This window comes from Vulpes lagopus, chromosome 4, assembly GCF_018345385.1.
Source record: "Vulpes lagopus strain Blue_001 chromosome 4, ASM1834538v1, whole genome shotgun sequence".
Taxonomy (NCBI): domain Eukaryota; kingdom Metazoa; phylum Chordata; class Mammalia; order Carnivora; family Canidae; genus Vulpes; species Vulpes lagopus.
Window position 1 is genome coordinate 32,226,092 of NC_054827.1, and position 16,057 is coordinate 32,242,148.

At 49.2% G+C, this 16,057-nt stretch overlaps 1 protein-coding gene and 1 long non-coding RNA gene across 4 annotated transcripts; one reads left to right on the forward strand and one right to left on the reverse strand.

The window, feature by feature from the left end:
* Positions 1–1,719: 1,719 nt before the first annotated feature.
* On the reverse strand, positions 1,720–6,785 carry STAR (steroidogenic acute regulatory protein). The gene is made up of 7 exons (XM_041753055.1): positions 6,722–6,785; positions 5,530–5,643; positions 5,083–5,210; positions 3,841–3,999; positions 3,516–3,700; positions 2,813–2,906; positions 1,720–2,331 (listed from the first exon to the last, which is right to left on the reverse strand). Exons 1-7 carry the CDS (start codon positions 6,783–6,785, stop codon positions 2,218–2,220), a joined length of 858 nt encoding a protein of 285 aa, XP_041608989.1. The 3' UTR covers positions 1,720–2,217.
* Positions 6,786–8,996: 2,211 nt separating this feature from the next.
* LOC121489746 lies at positions 8,997–13,309 on the forward strand. Of its 3 annotated transcripts, none has more exons than XR_005987412.1 (3): positions 8,997–9,084; positions 10,972–11,027; positions 12,811–13,309. It is a non-coding gene; the product is annotated as an uncharacterized LOC121489746 (long non-coding RNA). The 3 variants fall into 3 exon arrangements; XR_005987411.1 differs by lacking the exon at positions 10,972–11,027 and adding an exon at positions 12,152–12,253; XR_005987410.1 differs by lacking the exons at positions 8,997–9,084; positions 10,972–11,027 and adding exons at positions 9,251–9,697; positions 12,152–12,253.
* The last annotated feature ends 2,748 nt before the right edge of the window (positions 13,310–16,057 follow it).

Consider the following 16,057-nt stretch of genomic DNA (forward strand, 5'->3'; position numbering starts at 1 on the left):
TAATTTTTTTTAAAGATTTTATTTATTTATTTGAGAGATCAAGATAGAACAAGCACGAGTGGAGGGGAGGCACAGAGGGAGAAGAAGAAGTAGACTCCTCACTGAGCAAGGAGCCCAAAGCAGGACTCGATCCCAGGACCCCGGGATCATGACCTGAACAGAAGGCAGATGTTTAACGGACTGAGCCAGCCAGGCGCCCCTGGAGGTAAATTCTTTGTAATATAATTTACCACATGTTATTTGTACACCCACTCTCCATTTAAATGATAAAATTTTGTACATTATATTTTCATAAATCAAGTTACAGAAGTAATGATTTTACCTGTTTATAATTCATATTCAAAGTGCTTGTGTGTTTTGAGAAAGTTCATTTGAAGGGCTCACAGAATACCCCCTCTTCACATAAACTTCCATAAAATGGTCTCGGCAAGCAGGTTGTCACTAGCAACTTACTTTATTCCAACATAAAATTAAACAAGTGGAAAAATAACTCCCAGTCCCCTCAAAGACACAGTTGCATGGTTTGAAGAAGGCAATTTAAAATCAAGATCACAACTATGATGTGTGGTGAAGTCCCATTTCTTTGCTTTCAGCATGTTCTTTTTTAAAACCAGAGTGTAGCTTCACACAACTTTAAACAAGTAATCATTTTCTCTGAGCTGGGAATGGATGATAATTCTGTATTTAGATATTTCTAATTCTAGAAATACTTCTACAACTATCCCCTCTCACTCTGAAGTGCCCCCAGGTAGATAACAATAATTTGATCTATGCTAAAAAGAGATCACTCTAAGAAACAGTCAGAATAAATAATAAATACTTTTCTCAGATGTAAAGTTTCAGTAGCTCAATAAATACCAGCATTCCCACTCTTGCTGAGCTGTTTAATAAATAAGCTGGAGCTCTGTTTCCAAATGCTTTAAATCATCAATGCCATTAAAACCAGAATGGAAAAGCTCCAAGTGGTGATGGCTGGGTTTTCATCGTGCTTATACACATTAACAAAGTAATCCCGCCCCAGTTTATATTTTTAAAGCATAAATTCTCTGAATCTTGGGTGCTTTGCTATCACTATATCACCTCTTTCAACCATCTCTTGAAATTGTAAAACACTGACCTGTTAAAGGCAGAGAAAGTGGCCACCCTGAGCCAGGCTAGAAGCTGATGTAAGCAGCTCTGAATTAAAGACTCCCCTTTTTGGGTTTCAGTGTTCACTCAAGGAAAAACAATTAAATTTGTTTCTGTTCAACATTATCATTCATTCTCATATTTGTCCTATCTTTTATTTAGGTAAGTAAAAATCCTCAGTCATGACCCTCTTCCAGTGCATCAATCAGCTACCACTTCTAGAGTTCTTTTAAGAATTAATTTTGGCTTGTGCTTATCATGGAAATTAAACCTTTATGAAAGATCCTGGTAACATTCTAAATAATTGAGTAACTTATGTGCCCAATAGTTTTTCCTTCTAATGAGCTAGGGGATCTAGTTTAATTTCTAGGACTCCTTTAGCATGAAGTTGCAATTTACTAGAATGATTTTTTTTTTAAGAGAATTTTTCAACAGGTACAGACTGAAGTTTTTGTGTTAGTTATAATTCTTTATTCTGACTGGTGCTCATGGCAGAAGTAGGAGAACTAGTTTAATTAGTTTTATTTATTTATTTATTTTCAATCAGGAAAACTTAGACTACATTTCTAGAAGGCACCTGCTGCTGTGGGGAGTTGCTTGGTCTTTGGTGCAGCTCGCTACCTATCTGGTAGAGGAGCAGAGGGTTGCTAGAGTACCTTTTATAAGACCCGCTGTGTCCACAAACACTGCCTGCAGGGAAGGGAGTTCATGAGCCCGTAAAGTATGAAGTCCCAATCCCTGTATTTAGTGCCCTCTGCACCCTGTATCAGCTAGTAGCATTTTAAAGATGCTCTTAAATAGACATATAAGGGCCAGAAAGAAACTTTACAAATATGCTGGGGCCCTTGACCTTCATTTCACAGCTAATCATTGAAGCTATAAAGCTCTTAAAAGCCTTGCCCTCATTTTCTTGGTCCTAAAATTTTACCAATCTGAGTCCCAGTATCATACTCTATAAATACATTCCCACCTCATTTCTCAGTCCCCAGATGAAGATCTTAAACAGACTTGTAGGCTTCTAGCAGGGATCTTCCTGACAAGCATGCAAGCCAGTGTAGCTAGGAACAGTTGGGAGCAGCAGGCTGGTCCTTAACATCTGGCTTCAGGAGCAGGGCTGGACTCCAGGTGCTTGCGCAGGTGGTTGGCAAAATCCACCTGAGTCTGTGATAAGACCTGGTTGATGATGGTCTTTGGCAGCCATCCCTAGAGTAGAAAATTAGAAGAATTTGGCCATCTTATGGGTGATGTTCTGCTGAGGAAACCTCTGTACCCTATCACAAACATGGGTTACTTAGGGCTTGGTCTTCAGCTCTGTTTATAGATGCGACCTTAGAGTTGACCAGGAGGACTGCATCCCTACCCTGCTGTCCTGACAGTGTAGGAAGCACAGAACTACTCTTTTCCCAGGTGTGTGACTCTGAGCTAGCAACCATATCTTTTGGGGCCTAAGTTTCCTTCTTTCCACATTGATAACTGCAGAGTTGAAATTTAATAGAGGTAAAATGGAGCTATTGTAAGCTTTTGAGGTGATGGAACAGTAGGCCATAACTCGAGCCTCTTCCCTCTGACAATCTGCATTTTGAATGCAAGAGGATTTTCCCTCTTCCTTGTGGGACAATGTGGGAGGGCCAAAGCCAGTTTTTCTCCCCACCACCCACCCACTGAGCCATCCTGTGCTCCTCACCTTGAGGTCAATGCTGAGCAGCCAAGTGAGTTTGGTCTTTGAGGGACTTTGAGCCAGGGGATGGAGCACCATGCATGTGGGACCATGCTCACCTCTGGCAAGTGAAGAGAAGTCAAGTCAGGAGAACCATGCAGAATTCTTATGCTGCCAATTTAATACTAGCCATGCTTCTCTATTACCTTGTCTTTTCTAAGTCTCAGAAATATTATTTGCCAAGGGTGATATTTAACAGTTGGCGTGGTTACCAGCCCATCAGAACAAATGCCAAATGGAGCTGGAGCCTGGAGGCCTCCTGTGGTGCCTTTTAGTTGCTGAACACCAGAGAAAGGGTCCAGGGTAGTGGCTGGGGCCCTGGGAAACTGAGGCAGCAGCTGTGTTCTAAGTGGTATGGATTACATTTTAATCGACAGTATGTTTGGTCATACCTGAGCATACCAGCTAAACCTCAACCTTGCCTCATATTTTAGAAAATTACTAAGGTGTTTAAGCTCTCTTGGAAGGTCAGGACAAACTGGCTATGTAAGTAGGGCCAAACTTGTCTTCCTTCCCTACTATGGAAAAAGAATACTTCTGTGTGAAAGCAAGCTGAAGGAAGAGACCAAGGACTGGTTTCTTGGAGCTGAGGATTCATCACACACCTGGTGGGTGCATGCCCACAAGCCTGTGTTAGGGAAGAGAGGTTTTGAGGGACGGCCAGTATTACCTGATGACACCTTTCTGCTCAGGCATCTCCCCGAAATGTGTGGCCATGCCAGCCAACACACAGGTGGAGCCTCGGCGCTTGGCACAGCGCACACTCACAAAGTCCCGGGGCCCCACCAGGTTTCCTGCTGATTCTGCAGCCAGCTCATGGGTGATGACTGTATCTTTTCCAATCTTTTGCAGGACCTACCAAGCCACAGGGAGCCAGAATCACTACTCAGCCAGTGCTGGGTCTAAGGCACTACCCACAGCTTGCGGCCTCTGTGGCACACTTTGCAGACTCAGTTCCTGTGGCTTTTTGCCACTCACACCCAGACTCTCCTTACCTTGACCTCCTTGACATTCGGGTTCCACTCTCCCATTGTTTCCATGCGTTCCACAAGCTCTTCATAAAGCCTCTCCATGGGCTGGTCCACCACCACCTCCAAACGGAATACCTTGCCCACATCTGGGACCACCTTACTGAGTACTTTGTCCCCATTTGCCTATCAGGGAGAAAAAATTAACTTCAGGATAAAGGTTAAAAAAAAGTTATTCCTAGCGTAAAGCACACAGGCAAGGCAGGCAACAGGTAGGGAAGTGGCACACACAGCTCCAAGCTAAGCACTAAGAAGCCTAGCATTACTATTGATGAAAACAGTTGCTAATCTTTCCTGCCACAAGCCTCGTGCATCTGCCGGAGCTTTAACAAGCAACCTGCCTGCTCCTGGACCCTTTTTTCTTGGTGGTAAATGCTGTTGGGTGTGGGTAAGTCCAACTGTAGAGGCCCCTACTCGACCTCAGAAGCACAAAGTTCTGAACGAGACAAACCTGGGAGTGGGAAAGTCTGCTCCACCACCACCTAATTAAATACACACCATGCCAGGTGGGATCTTAAAGACATGTTCAGTCCAGTACCTTGCCTTACAGCAGAAGGATGTAGGCCCAGAGACCCTTAGCCTAAGGGCATTGCTGGACCTACACCCCAGATTTCCTGACTCCCAAACCAGTGGTCTGCTAACTCAGAACTTGGAGAAGGGGAGGGTTTACCTAAACTTTAGGCAACAGGCAGCATGGAAGCTTTTGGGTGAAGTACAGCCACAAGAGTCTCAATGGAGCCAGTGGCCTTGAACATGTGCCTGTTACTGGTTCCCATTCAGGATGCCGTGCTCAGGAGCCAGGAAACTCAGAAGGCCTCGGGGTCCAGCCCTGTTGTGGCTGAGTTCAGATCAGCCCTGCAAGCTCAGCTGTGAGGACGGCTGAACAGCAGCAGCACTGGGCCTTGGTACTGGCTCTTCCGACCAGCGTGGTGAGGCCTCCAATGCATGCAGGACCATCACTGTGTGGTCCCTGGCAAACTGGGTGTACAATGTGTTTGGAGGGTAACTGAGGATCCAGGTGACAGTGTTTCTAGAACACCAGTCTCCAGGATGTCTGTGATGGGCAAAAGGAGTATCTGAGGATGTATTCTTGGAAAAGGAGAATTTTCAAATTAAAACTAGCACTTGGCAAATGAGGCAGGAATTCTGAGGCCTTGAGGACAGGAGAGGAACAGTGAGGAACGTGGGTTCCTCCAGGCCCACCCTTACCTGCTGGCTCTCCTTTTTCCAGCCTTCCTGATTGCTGAGGATGCCCAGGGCCTTCTGCATGGCTTCCTCTCCCTGCCGGATATAGGCCAGCTCCTGGTCGCTGTAGAGGGTTTCTTCCAGCCGAGAACCTAGATACACAGCCAAGGAGAGCCCAAGTTTGCCTGTTTCCCTGGCCTCCCTCCGACTTCCATCCCTTGGAATCTGGGTCTGCTCTTTCCCTTGAAGAGCCAAGACGAAAGCCATGGGGTCAGGCTCACAGGCAAAGTTAGACACACAGCTGCAGCTGACAGGGGTCTGGCCTTCAGGAACTCCAGTCCCATCTTCTCAAAGTAAGTGAGTGAGGCCAGCTTAGGGTTAGGGGGAGGCAGGGGTGGTGGGAGGGAACCAGAGCAGCACGCACGAGCTCGAGCTCGCACCACTGGCACAAGTCCAGAAGCCTGGGCTTACCAAGCAGAGAGCTCCGACGCTGAACCTGGTTAATCCACGCACCTGGGGTTGGGCCCCCCAGTGCCCTCCGGTTCAGCTCCTGGCCGATGGCCAGCATAGCCTGGTGCCTCAGCCCTGTGGAGAGCAGAGGAAATGGTTGCTTAGGATAGCAAAATACCCCTAGAGGGCGACCAATCCACCGCTTCACCTTGCCACAGATGAGGAAACACTTGAAGAGGGAGGTGACTTGCTCAGGAACACAGATCCCTAGTGGGGACCGGAACCAGAGCCAGGCCATCTCCCAGTCCAGGGCTGTTACTCTGTGCCAGGCTGCCTCCTGGGCCCAGAGTCTACCTTCCATCTGGGTGGGCCAGGCCTGGTCCTGTACCAGAGCCCAGGGAAGTTTCCTTCTTGAAAGAGAAGCTTTGTTCAACCAGAAAAAATCTGCTGCCGAAGGAGAATTGAAGACCCCCATCCCCTGTAGTCTGTGTAGCTGTCAGCAGCCAGGGGCCTTTGCATGAGTAATTGCTTTGTGTGCCGCTGGGTCAGAGCGAGCTGGTCTTATTGATCTGGTGACAACAGGCCCACTGCTGGTACAAGTCTTCCAAGCATGGCTTCCATCTGAATGGAAGCCAGTTCAATCCAGTGTAACTGGAAAGCACTCGAGATTGGTTTGTGTACCATTCAGTGACCGCAGGGGATTGACTCTGATGACCTGGAATCTTGATGAGCACCGCAAAATCAGGCTTCGGTAACTGGTTCTGCCTCCCCATGGTACAATAATAAGACTTCCAGCTGCACCCACTTTCTCTCTTTCCTCTGCTCTTCTCTGGGTTCCCTCTCCCGTCTTTTTCTCCCCACCCTGTCCCTATGCGTGTCTCAGGCTTGCCCACACGGCCCGCTGGAAGTCAAGGCTCACGCCCACTGCATGCACCGAGGCTGAGACTTTCCTGGTAGCCTCCGCGCCAATCTAGGCGAAGTCAGGACGAGCTCAAGAAAAGGTGGGCCCCAGAGAGGAGGGCAGCAGTGACAGGATCCAGAAGGGACACAGGTATCTAAGCATCCAGCCCAGCTGTTCACATGGGGAGCTCCAGAAGGGAAGCGACTGGTGCAGGTTGCACATGGGATCAGCACCTGAGGGGCCCGCTCCCCAGTCCCGCACAACCACTCCGCCTGAGCACCCGCAGCCCCTACCCCAGTCCAGGGACCTCACCCTTCATGTTGCGCACGTGTCTGTAGGAGCTCCCTGCACACAGCTTAAACGTGGCTAGAAGCATGGTTTAAGGCAGTGGGGACAGGCAGGGGAGCAGTGCTGTGGCCACTGGGGCTCTTGCCTCTGCTTTCCAGGTGCCTTCTTCCCTCCTGGCCGGAGCCCAGCAGGGTCTGCCTCTGAGTCCTGCAGCTGTGGCTGGGACCAGCCCGTGTTCCTGTCTTAAATGCTCCCCGGCTGAAGGCTGTGCTTTATCATCCGGAGATAAAGCCATCACTGGCTGTGCAGAGGAAGGGGTCAAGGATAGAGGGATTGCCTCACAGTGTGGCTCTGGCCATGTGCGTGTTGCCTGGGGGAGGCCGGTGCACAGAAGGGAGCTGGGAGATTGGTGCCAGACTCCAGTGGATGGAGGGGGAGAAGCTGCTGAGACCAAGGCAGTTTGGAACAAAGCCTACACCATCCAACTGTGCTTTTCAAATCTCATGTGGGGGTGCTGTTTAATATGCAAATTTCTGAGAGGTGTCTTGGGTGATTCCGTGGGTTAAGCATCTGCCCTGGCTCAGGTTATGATCCCAGGGTCCTTAGATTGAGCCCTATATGGGATTAGGGGGCCGCTTTTTCCCCCTCCCTCTGCCTGCCACTACCCCTGCTTGTTCTCTTTCTGTGTCACATAAATAAATAAAATCTTTAAAATAAATAAATAGGGCAGCCCCAGTGGCTCAGTGGTTTAGCGCCACCTTCAGCCCAAGGCATGATCCTCGAGACCCAGGGATTGAGTCCCACATCAGGCACCCTGCATGGAGCCTGCTTCTCCCTCTGCCTTTCTCTCTGTGTCTGTCATGAATAAATAAATAAAATCTTTATTAAAAATAAATGAATAAATAAAAAATAAATAAGTAAATAATAAAATGCAGATTTCTGGCCCCCAGCCTTGGAAACTCTAGATTTAACAGGTCTAGAATTGAGGCTTTAAAACTCGTATTAAAAATTTTTTTCAAAAAAAAAAAAAATTTCCAGGTGGTTGCCATGTGAATTGCATGCTACTCTTTGAGAAACATTGTCCTGGTCTCTGATGAAATCTTTTCCTTTTAAGATTGAACTTGAGGTTGCGTTTAAGCTGGATTCACCCGGCAAGACTATCAGGAGTCCAGAGGATCACACTAGTGTGGCCCCTGGCCCAGGGCCTTCCTTCCTTGGGAGAGCGTTCTGGGTCCTGTCACTGCTGCCCCAGGGGAGGGAGGGCAGGCCTAAAGAGCAGGGAGCAGTAACAGGTCCCCACTGGCTCTTGCTGTCTCCCTCACTGCAGAAAGGATGGAAGGGACAGGACCTGCTCAGAGCAGACCCGGTGCCCAGAGTCCATGCAGAAGAGTGAGTCCCACACCCTCGTCGGCCCATCAGGCCCCATGAGGAGTAGGGAGGAGGGTCCAGCAATCCAGAGGCTCTTGTCCTGGGCTCCTGTCTGAGCAGTGGCTGCCTGGAGGCCCTCCAGCTCATGTCTCGAGGCCCACTGTGGGCCCTCTTCCTCTGGGAAGGAAGCCTTCCTCCACCATCCCAACCTTCTGGAATGGCTTATTGCTCCGACTCACACCCTCACTTGTCACACCACCAGATGGGTGCATCACGTCGGCCCGACTTGTATAATGGTTTGTGTGTTTGCTTGTCTCTTCCATTGGACTGTTTCTCCCCGAAGCGGGTGCCTTGCCCGCTTCTCCTCAACACCTGCACCCCGCCCGCTTGGCCGCACTCAGCCCCAGGCTGGGAGGGCACAGAGCAGGCTCTCGCTCCTCTGCTGGGTGACGGGGTGGGGGGTGCAGGGGCGGGGCCGAGAGGGGGTGGAGGTATGTCTTTGGCTTAGGAAACATGCCTGCAGGCTTTGAGCCCTTGCAGAGTCGCAGGGAAGGGGAGAGGCCTTGGCCTCCTGGTCTCCAGCCCGCGTGAAGGTTGCGGTGGTGGGGGTGGAGACTCAACGTTCAGGGCTGGGGGGAAGGTGCGGAGGGCGCCCCGCGGAGGCCGGGACCAGCACCCCGCCTCTCCTCCCGCGTGTACACGTGCGCCCTCCCGCACATGCGCCTCCGCCGCGGCGGAGCGGAACCGGCCGCGGGTTACTCCCGGGCAGCCGCGGAGATAATGCTCAAGGCCCGGCTGCTGCCACCCTGGGGGGCGGGAAGGGCCGGGAGCCAGGAGGAGCCGGGCTGGGGAGGTCGCAGGGCCAAAGCGCACAGCCGTTGCTGATGTCAGAGGCGACCGCTGACTGCGGGGGGGGGGGGGGGGGGTGCCGGTGACCTCCCCCAAGGCCGGGCCCTCGTCTTCCTTCCTCGAGGTTTCCAGGACCGGTGACCGGTTAACCCTCACCGTCCCTGTGAGCAGTGAGTGCAGGAGGCGCGTCTGTCATTTGCTGGGGCCCCGGAGTCATCTGCATCTGGCTCGGCTTCCCGAGGAGGGCAGGCCCCGGAGGAGACCCGGCGGGCCGCAGGCCGGGGAAGGCGACCAGAGGCGGGGGCGGGCGGGAGGCCCGGGCCGCGGGGCCGAGGCGGGGCTGGGCGCGCGGTGTCGCTGCGGCCGCGGCTCCGGCTCTGCGTGCGAGGGCAGCCAACCGCGTGGAGCCGGAGGGACGAAGGATGCAACGTCTCCCCGCGCAGGGAGGAGGAGGGTGGGGTGCGGGGTGTCCCGGGAGAGCACGGGGCCAGCAGCCCCGGGAAGGAGGCACCGAAGCAGGCGGGGAGGAGTGGCGGCGGGTGCAGGACCGCGGGGTCCCGGGGCGGGCGCCCGAAGATTCCTCGGCAGGGCAGGAGGTGGGCTCCCCGGGCCTGGGCAGGCGGGGCGGGGGCGCCCGGACGGACGGCAGCAGAGAGCTCGCAGGTGTCACACCTGGGGTGCTCCCGGCCTATGCCCCCACCCACCCACCCCCCGCTGCCTCTTGCTTCGTGATTGCCAGCCGCTCCCTTCTTCCTTCTGAAATTCCTGATCTGTGAAATGGGGGTATGTTCTCCTTTCCTTTTCCCTTGTATGGCCCTCCCAAGGGGTGGTTATAAGGCTGCGATCAGGTGGCGATACATCAGGAGCCCCCGAGAGGAAGTCCAGGCCTCTTAGCCCCACGTCTGGGCCCCCCAGTGGCTCACACCCTGGCTGCCTTCTCCAGTGCCCACGTCCACGTGCAGGTCGTCACAGCATCACCTCCGCTCAAGGCTTCCCTTCCTCCCACCTCACTCTGCTTCTTTGTTTCCTTTTCTTTTTCTTTGTTTCTTCTTTTTAAAGATTTTATTTATGTGTTCATGAGAGACACGGAGAGAAGGCAGAGACATAGGCAGAAGGAGAAGCAGGCTCCTCGCAGGGACTGGGATGGGGGACTCGATCCTGGGCCTCGGGGATCACGACCCCAGCCCAAGGCAGACGCTGAACCGCTGAGCCACCCAGGAGTCCTTCACTCTGCTTCTTTAACTAGAATTCAATACTTTTCCCTTTGGGCCACCTTGATAAATGTGTATCACAGTATCAGTAAGACTACTGCCCGATCCGCCCCTCCCTCCCACACACCTCGTTTTATTTTATTTTATTTTATTTTATTTTATTTTATTTTATTTTATTTTATTTTATTAGAGAGAGACAGAGAGAGAGAGACAGAGAATGAGGGGGAGGGGCAGAGGGAGGAGACTCCCCATTGAGCAAGGGGGCTGGCCAGGCACCCCTGAAAAGACTTTTATTTTATTTTAAATATTTTATTTATTCATGAGAGACACAAAGAGAGACACAGGTAGAGGGAGAAGCAGGTTCCCTGCGGGGAGCCTGTTGCAGGACTCAATCCCAGGACCCTGGGATCAGGTCCTGAGCCAAAGGCAGACGCTCAACCACTGAGCCAACCAGGTGCCCCAAGACTATTATTTTAGAGCAGTTTTAGGTTCCCAGCAAAACTAAGAAGGTAGGGATTTTTGATACACCCCCTGCCCCCACACAGGCAAGTCCCCCTCTTTTACACGTCTGTAAGCTCGATAAAGACCTGTAAACTCCACTGGAACTTGGATCCTTTGCAAATTCTCAAATCCCCAGTGCTTAGTACAGTGGTAGTTAATTGATACTGAATCAATGTTTAATGGATGATTGGAAACATAGAGCCTGGTACCTTGTAGATTCTCAATAAATACTGATTTTCTTCCATCTCTTAATGGTGGTCAGCCTGGAAGTAAGGGCAGGTCCTGGGGTGCTTATAGGGTATATGCTTATTTAGGATCAAAAGAATGTGGTATTTCCCTCCCAAGGCACCATTGTGAGGCGGCAGCAGAAAGTCAGGGAAGTTTGACTCATTGGCCTTGAGGTAATTATGGATTACCTCCCTTTAGAATACGTTTTATGTCATTAGTATCTTAATTTTTTTTAAAGATTTTATTTATTGGAGAGGTGGGCGGGGGGTGGGGGTGACTGGGTGACGGGCACTGAGGGGGGCACTTGAGGGGATGAGCACTGGGTGTTGTTCTATATGTTGGCAAATTGAACACCAATAAAAAATTAATTTATAATAAAAAAATTATTTTATTTATTCATGAGAGACACAGAGAGAGGCAGAGACACAGGCAGAGAGAGAAGTAGGCTCCATGCAGGGAACCCGATATGGGACTCAATCCTGGGACTCCAGGATCACGCCCTGAGCCAAAGGCAGATGCTCAACCGCTGAGCCACACAGGTGTCCCAGGATCTTAATTTTTAATCCGAGTTAGCCAACATTATTTCAGAAGGTATCCTTATTTGTACAAAGGAGAGTGTTAAGTGTCAGTTCATCAAGGGAATGAGGTCGATGCCAAGAGTCTGGCACATGTCAGGGATTCAGATGATAGTAGCTGACAGCTGGACACTCCTTCTGGGCCAGGCATGATTCCAAGCTCTTTATGCATATTAGCTCACTTTTTCTTTATAGCCACCAACCAAGGAGTTGGTGCTATTGTTGTGCCGATTTTACAGATGAGGAATTAGAGGCATTGTGCTAAGTAGTTTGACCAAACTCAGACAGCTATGAAGAAGCCAGGCAGTCTAGTCTGTGCTTTTGGTTACACAAGTTAACCTTTAAAAATTTCATGTTTCTGGGGGGCACCTCGGTGCTGCAGTCAATAGAGTGCCCAACTCTTGATTTTGGCTCTGGTCATGATCTCAGGGTCTTGAGATCGAGCCCCAAGTTGGGCTCCATACTCAGTGGGGAGTCTGCTTGAGATTTTCTCTCCCTGTCCCTCTGCCCCTCCTGCTCTTGTATGCATGCACTCTCTAAAATAGGTAAATGAATCTTTAAAAAAAATCTCGTGTTTGTCTCTGGAAACCAGGGCCAAGAGTTGCCTCTCATAAGCTATCATACCTGGGATATAGTAGTCATTCAATAAACTTGGAGCAATGAATGACTTATTCAAATTATATTTGGTCCCTTGCTCTCCCTTCACTCTCCATCTCCCGCAGGGGAGCCAGGCTTTGGGTCTCCTTGCCCAGAGATTTGGGCAGGGAACACCAAACTTTCTGCCTTTTGGAATAGCCTAAACCCGAAGAGCAAACTGAAGGCAGGTAGGCTGAATTTTTCTTTTTAAGATTTTATTTATTTATGAGAGACAGAGAGAGAGAGAGAGGCAGAAACATAGGCAGAGGGAGAAACAGGCTCCATGCAGGGAGCCTGATTGCAGGACTCGATCCCAGGACCCCGGGATCACTCCCTGAGCCAAAGGCAGATGCTCAACCGCTGAGCCACCCAGACGTCCCAGGTGGGCTGAATTTAACCCAGAAGGTTTTTTTGATTTTGCCTCTTTTGACCTGTACACTATTTTAAGAAAATTTTTAATTCATTTTGACCTGTACACTATTTTAATAAAATTTTTAATTCATTGCCAACATACACTACAGTGAGAGGAAACAGATCAGTGGTTGCCAGGGAGTGTGAAGGAGGGAGAAGTTAAATTCAATGGGGCAGGGTCATGGGCACCTAACTATATGTAATTAACTCATAGAGCTGTGCACTGAAAGAGGGGATTTTACTGAAAGTAAAATCTTAGAGATAAATTCTCAGGCCATCTGGATATTTAACCTTGAGATACACTGAGCCCTTGTTCCTTTTGTCCTTGCTACAGGCTAGCTGGCTGCCCAGAGCAGCAGCATCTGAGGCCGTTTCCTACCGCTGGGTCCAGCCAAGTGGCAGCTATGAAGTCTCTTGCTCTCCATGGTGGAGGGGGGGGGAGGCGCAGGAGGATGATCCAGGGGGCACTGGAGGGTGATCTGCAAGATGGGAGTAGGGGGCTGCTGTTGAAAGGAAAACAAGCTGAAGAGTATATTCTTTCCTTCCAACAACCTTGACAAGTCCTCCCCTACTCCCAAAGTCCATGTTTCTCTGGGATGCTCTTCCACATTTTTACACCATGTATCTCCATTCCTTACACCTGAAGGGCTGTGGTCTGCGGTGAAGGCTGCCCCACAGTAAGAGCATGTCTCCACATCCAGCATAAGGATCTTGGACAGCCCTGGTGGCTCAGTGGTTTAGCACCACCTTCAGTCCAGGGCGTGATCCTGGAGACCTGGGATGGAGTCCCAGGTAGGGCTCCCTGCATGGAGCCTGCCTCTCCCTCTGCCTGTGTCTCTGCCTCTATATCTATCATAAATAAATAAAATCTTTAAAAAAATATGTTAATCAAGTGTTTGTTATTCATAAGGCCTCCAGTCAACAGTAGGCTCTTAGAAGTTAAGTTTTTGGGGAGTCAGGAGTTACATGAGGATTTTTGACTGTGTACAGGAGGGTGTGTTCCTAACCCCTGTATTGTTTAAGGGTCACCTTTAGGAATCAACTGCATTGGTAGAGCATGTGTGCATGTGAGCTTTTATCACAGCTGATATTTCCTGCTCAGCTCACATTAACCCCACAGTGACAGCTCAGACAACTCTCCTGCTACTCTTTCCTTGATTAACTAGCAGGGTTGGTTTTAGCTTAAAGCTGGAGGATTGTTTCAGCATTGGAGCATCAGCCTGCAACATCTACCACCAGGATGCCTTCTTTGTACCTCACAGGGAATCCTGGCTCCTAACAGGAAAAGTGGGATAGAGCTCATCTTGTAGCATGCCTTTTGAAAGGTGACAGATAACCCACAGATAGGTACGTATGTATAACTTGCTTGGGAGGAGAATAGGGATATGGAACTGTTTGTTAACTATCTCCCTTCTAGTATTTTCTTGCCCAGTACAATTCCTGGGATTGGCTCTGGAGCTGTGCAGTGCTGCCATGAATCTCCTGCATGGCTCCGAGACTACAGGTTGCCCAGTGCGTCTGCCTGAGCCTGCCAGCCTCTACTTTTGGGAGCAAAACGAGACCACTTTCCAGCCACCTTCAACTCTGTGCAATACCTCTGGGATTCACCCTGATATGGCTTCCCTGAAAAACCCTGTACACTGGACAGTGTGAGACTATTTGGCTCTACTAAGTATCCAGGGCCAGGGGCTGTTAGCTTCTCAGAGCTGGGGGAAGATTGTGACTTTATTTAATTTTTTAAAGATTTTATTTATTTACTTATTTACTTATTTATTTATTTGGGGGGGGAGAGAGAGAAAGGGGAGCGGGGTGGGGGGCAGAGGGAGAAGCAGACTCCCCGCTAAGCAGGGAGCCTAATGTGGGATCCCAAGACGCTAGGCAGACGCTCAACTGACTGAGCCACCCAGGTGCCTCAAGGCTGTGGTTTAAACAAGAGCATGTAACATAAGATCAAGAGCCAAGGAAAGGGAAAAAGAACAGCTAAGAGAGAGAGAGATATGCTTTTGAACTCAATTTTATCAGATTAAAGATGGACAGGAAAGGGGCTTTGGTAGATCATCCTTATTGGTTTCCCTAAAAAGCAGTGTCATGGGAAACCCTATTGGAAGAAACTTTGTTTTTAAGACTTTATTTATTTGACAGAGAGGCAGAAAGAGAGATAAAGAGAGAGCTCACTAGCAGGGGGAGCTGCAGAGGAGAGGGAAAAGTAGACTCCTTGCTGAGCAGAGAGCCCCATGTGGGGCTCAATCCCTGGACTTGGGTATCATCACCCAAGCTGAAGGCAGATGCTTAACCAGCTGAACCACCCAGGTGCCCCTGAAGAAACTATTAAAGATATTAAAGTATGAACTGAGGTGGAGTCTGAAATCTAACAGAAGAGTGTGCCAGCAATGGTCCAGGAGAAAAAGCACCAGCTTTCAGTATCTGCAAAAAAGGATGGGCTAGGCAGAGCAGAGGGCAACCATTGTATTGAGCAGCCTGGAGACTGAGGAAGGAAGCAGGTAGTCCAGTTTCATCCTTTCAGTATAATTCTTAGCTGCTGCCTGTGTGACTAAAGTCAGGAAGCAATGATCAAAACCTGCTAAGGCCAAGAAATTCTACTGAGGATATAATGTCCCTTTTGCTCATAAGCCATAACTCTTGTTACTGCCTTTGGAATCGTTTGAAGGAGGTTGAAAATAAGATAACTATAGTGAATCCAGATTTCTTAAAGGTGTCAGAGGTTCTGAAATAGTGGTGCTTGGGAAAAAAAAATGTACTTCTGTTGGACTCTCAGTATCTTCTTGTAGTTAAAGTGACACATGCTTGTCAAAGCTTGGTGCTGGGCCTTGTCCCTTTCTAGTGTGTTAATAACAAATTCTGGGTATTAAACTTTAAGATTAGAGGCAAGAACTAGATGCATCATTACATGCAACAGTTTCTTCACAAATTATCTACTTTAAAACCAACCCAATGATGAATAGCTCAGCAGTCAAATGGTTGATAGGCATTTGGGGGTAATTTTAAAAACACCTGACAAAACATTAAGTATACTTAATACTATCAGTAATTCAGACACGGGAGTGGAAGAAGTGGATTTAAGTATCTTATGAAAAGGAAAAGGATATCTTTGGTCAACATGCCATAAAAATAAAATTATTCTTTATTAACTGTAATTCTGAATTAACTGTAATTGAATTCAATTAATTGAATTAATTGTAACTGAATTAACTAATTCTACAGTTAAAAAAACTGAGAGAGGTGCTTGGGTGGCTCAGTTCGCTAAATATCTGTCTTTGGCTTGGGTCATGATCTCCAGGTCCTGGGATCAAGCCCCCCATCAGGCTCCTTACTCTCTCTGCCTCTGCTCTCCCCCGCCATTCGTTATTTCTTTCTCTCTCTTAAGTAAATTTTTTTTTTTAAGATTTTACTTATTTATTCATGAGAGACACATACAGAGAGAGAGGCAGAGACACAGGCAGAGGGAGAAGCAGGCTCCATGTAGGGAGCCCGACGTGGGACTCGATCCCAGGTCTCCAGGATCACACCCTGGGCTGAAGGCAGCGCTAAACTGCTGAGCCACCCAGGATGCCCTCTCTTAA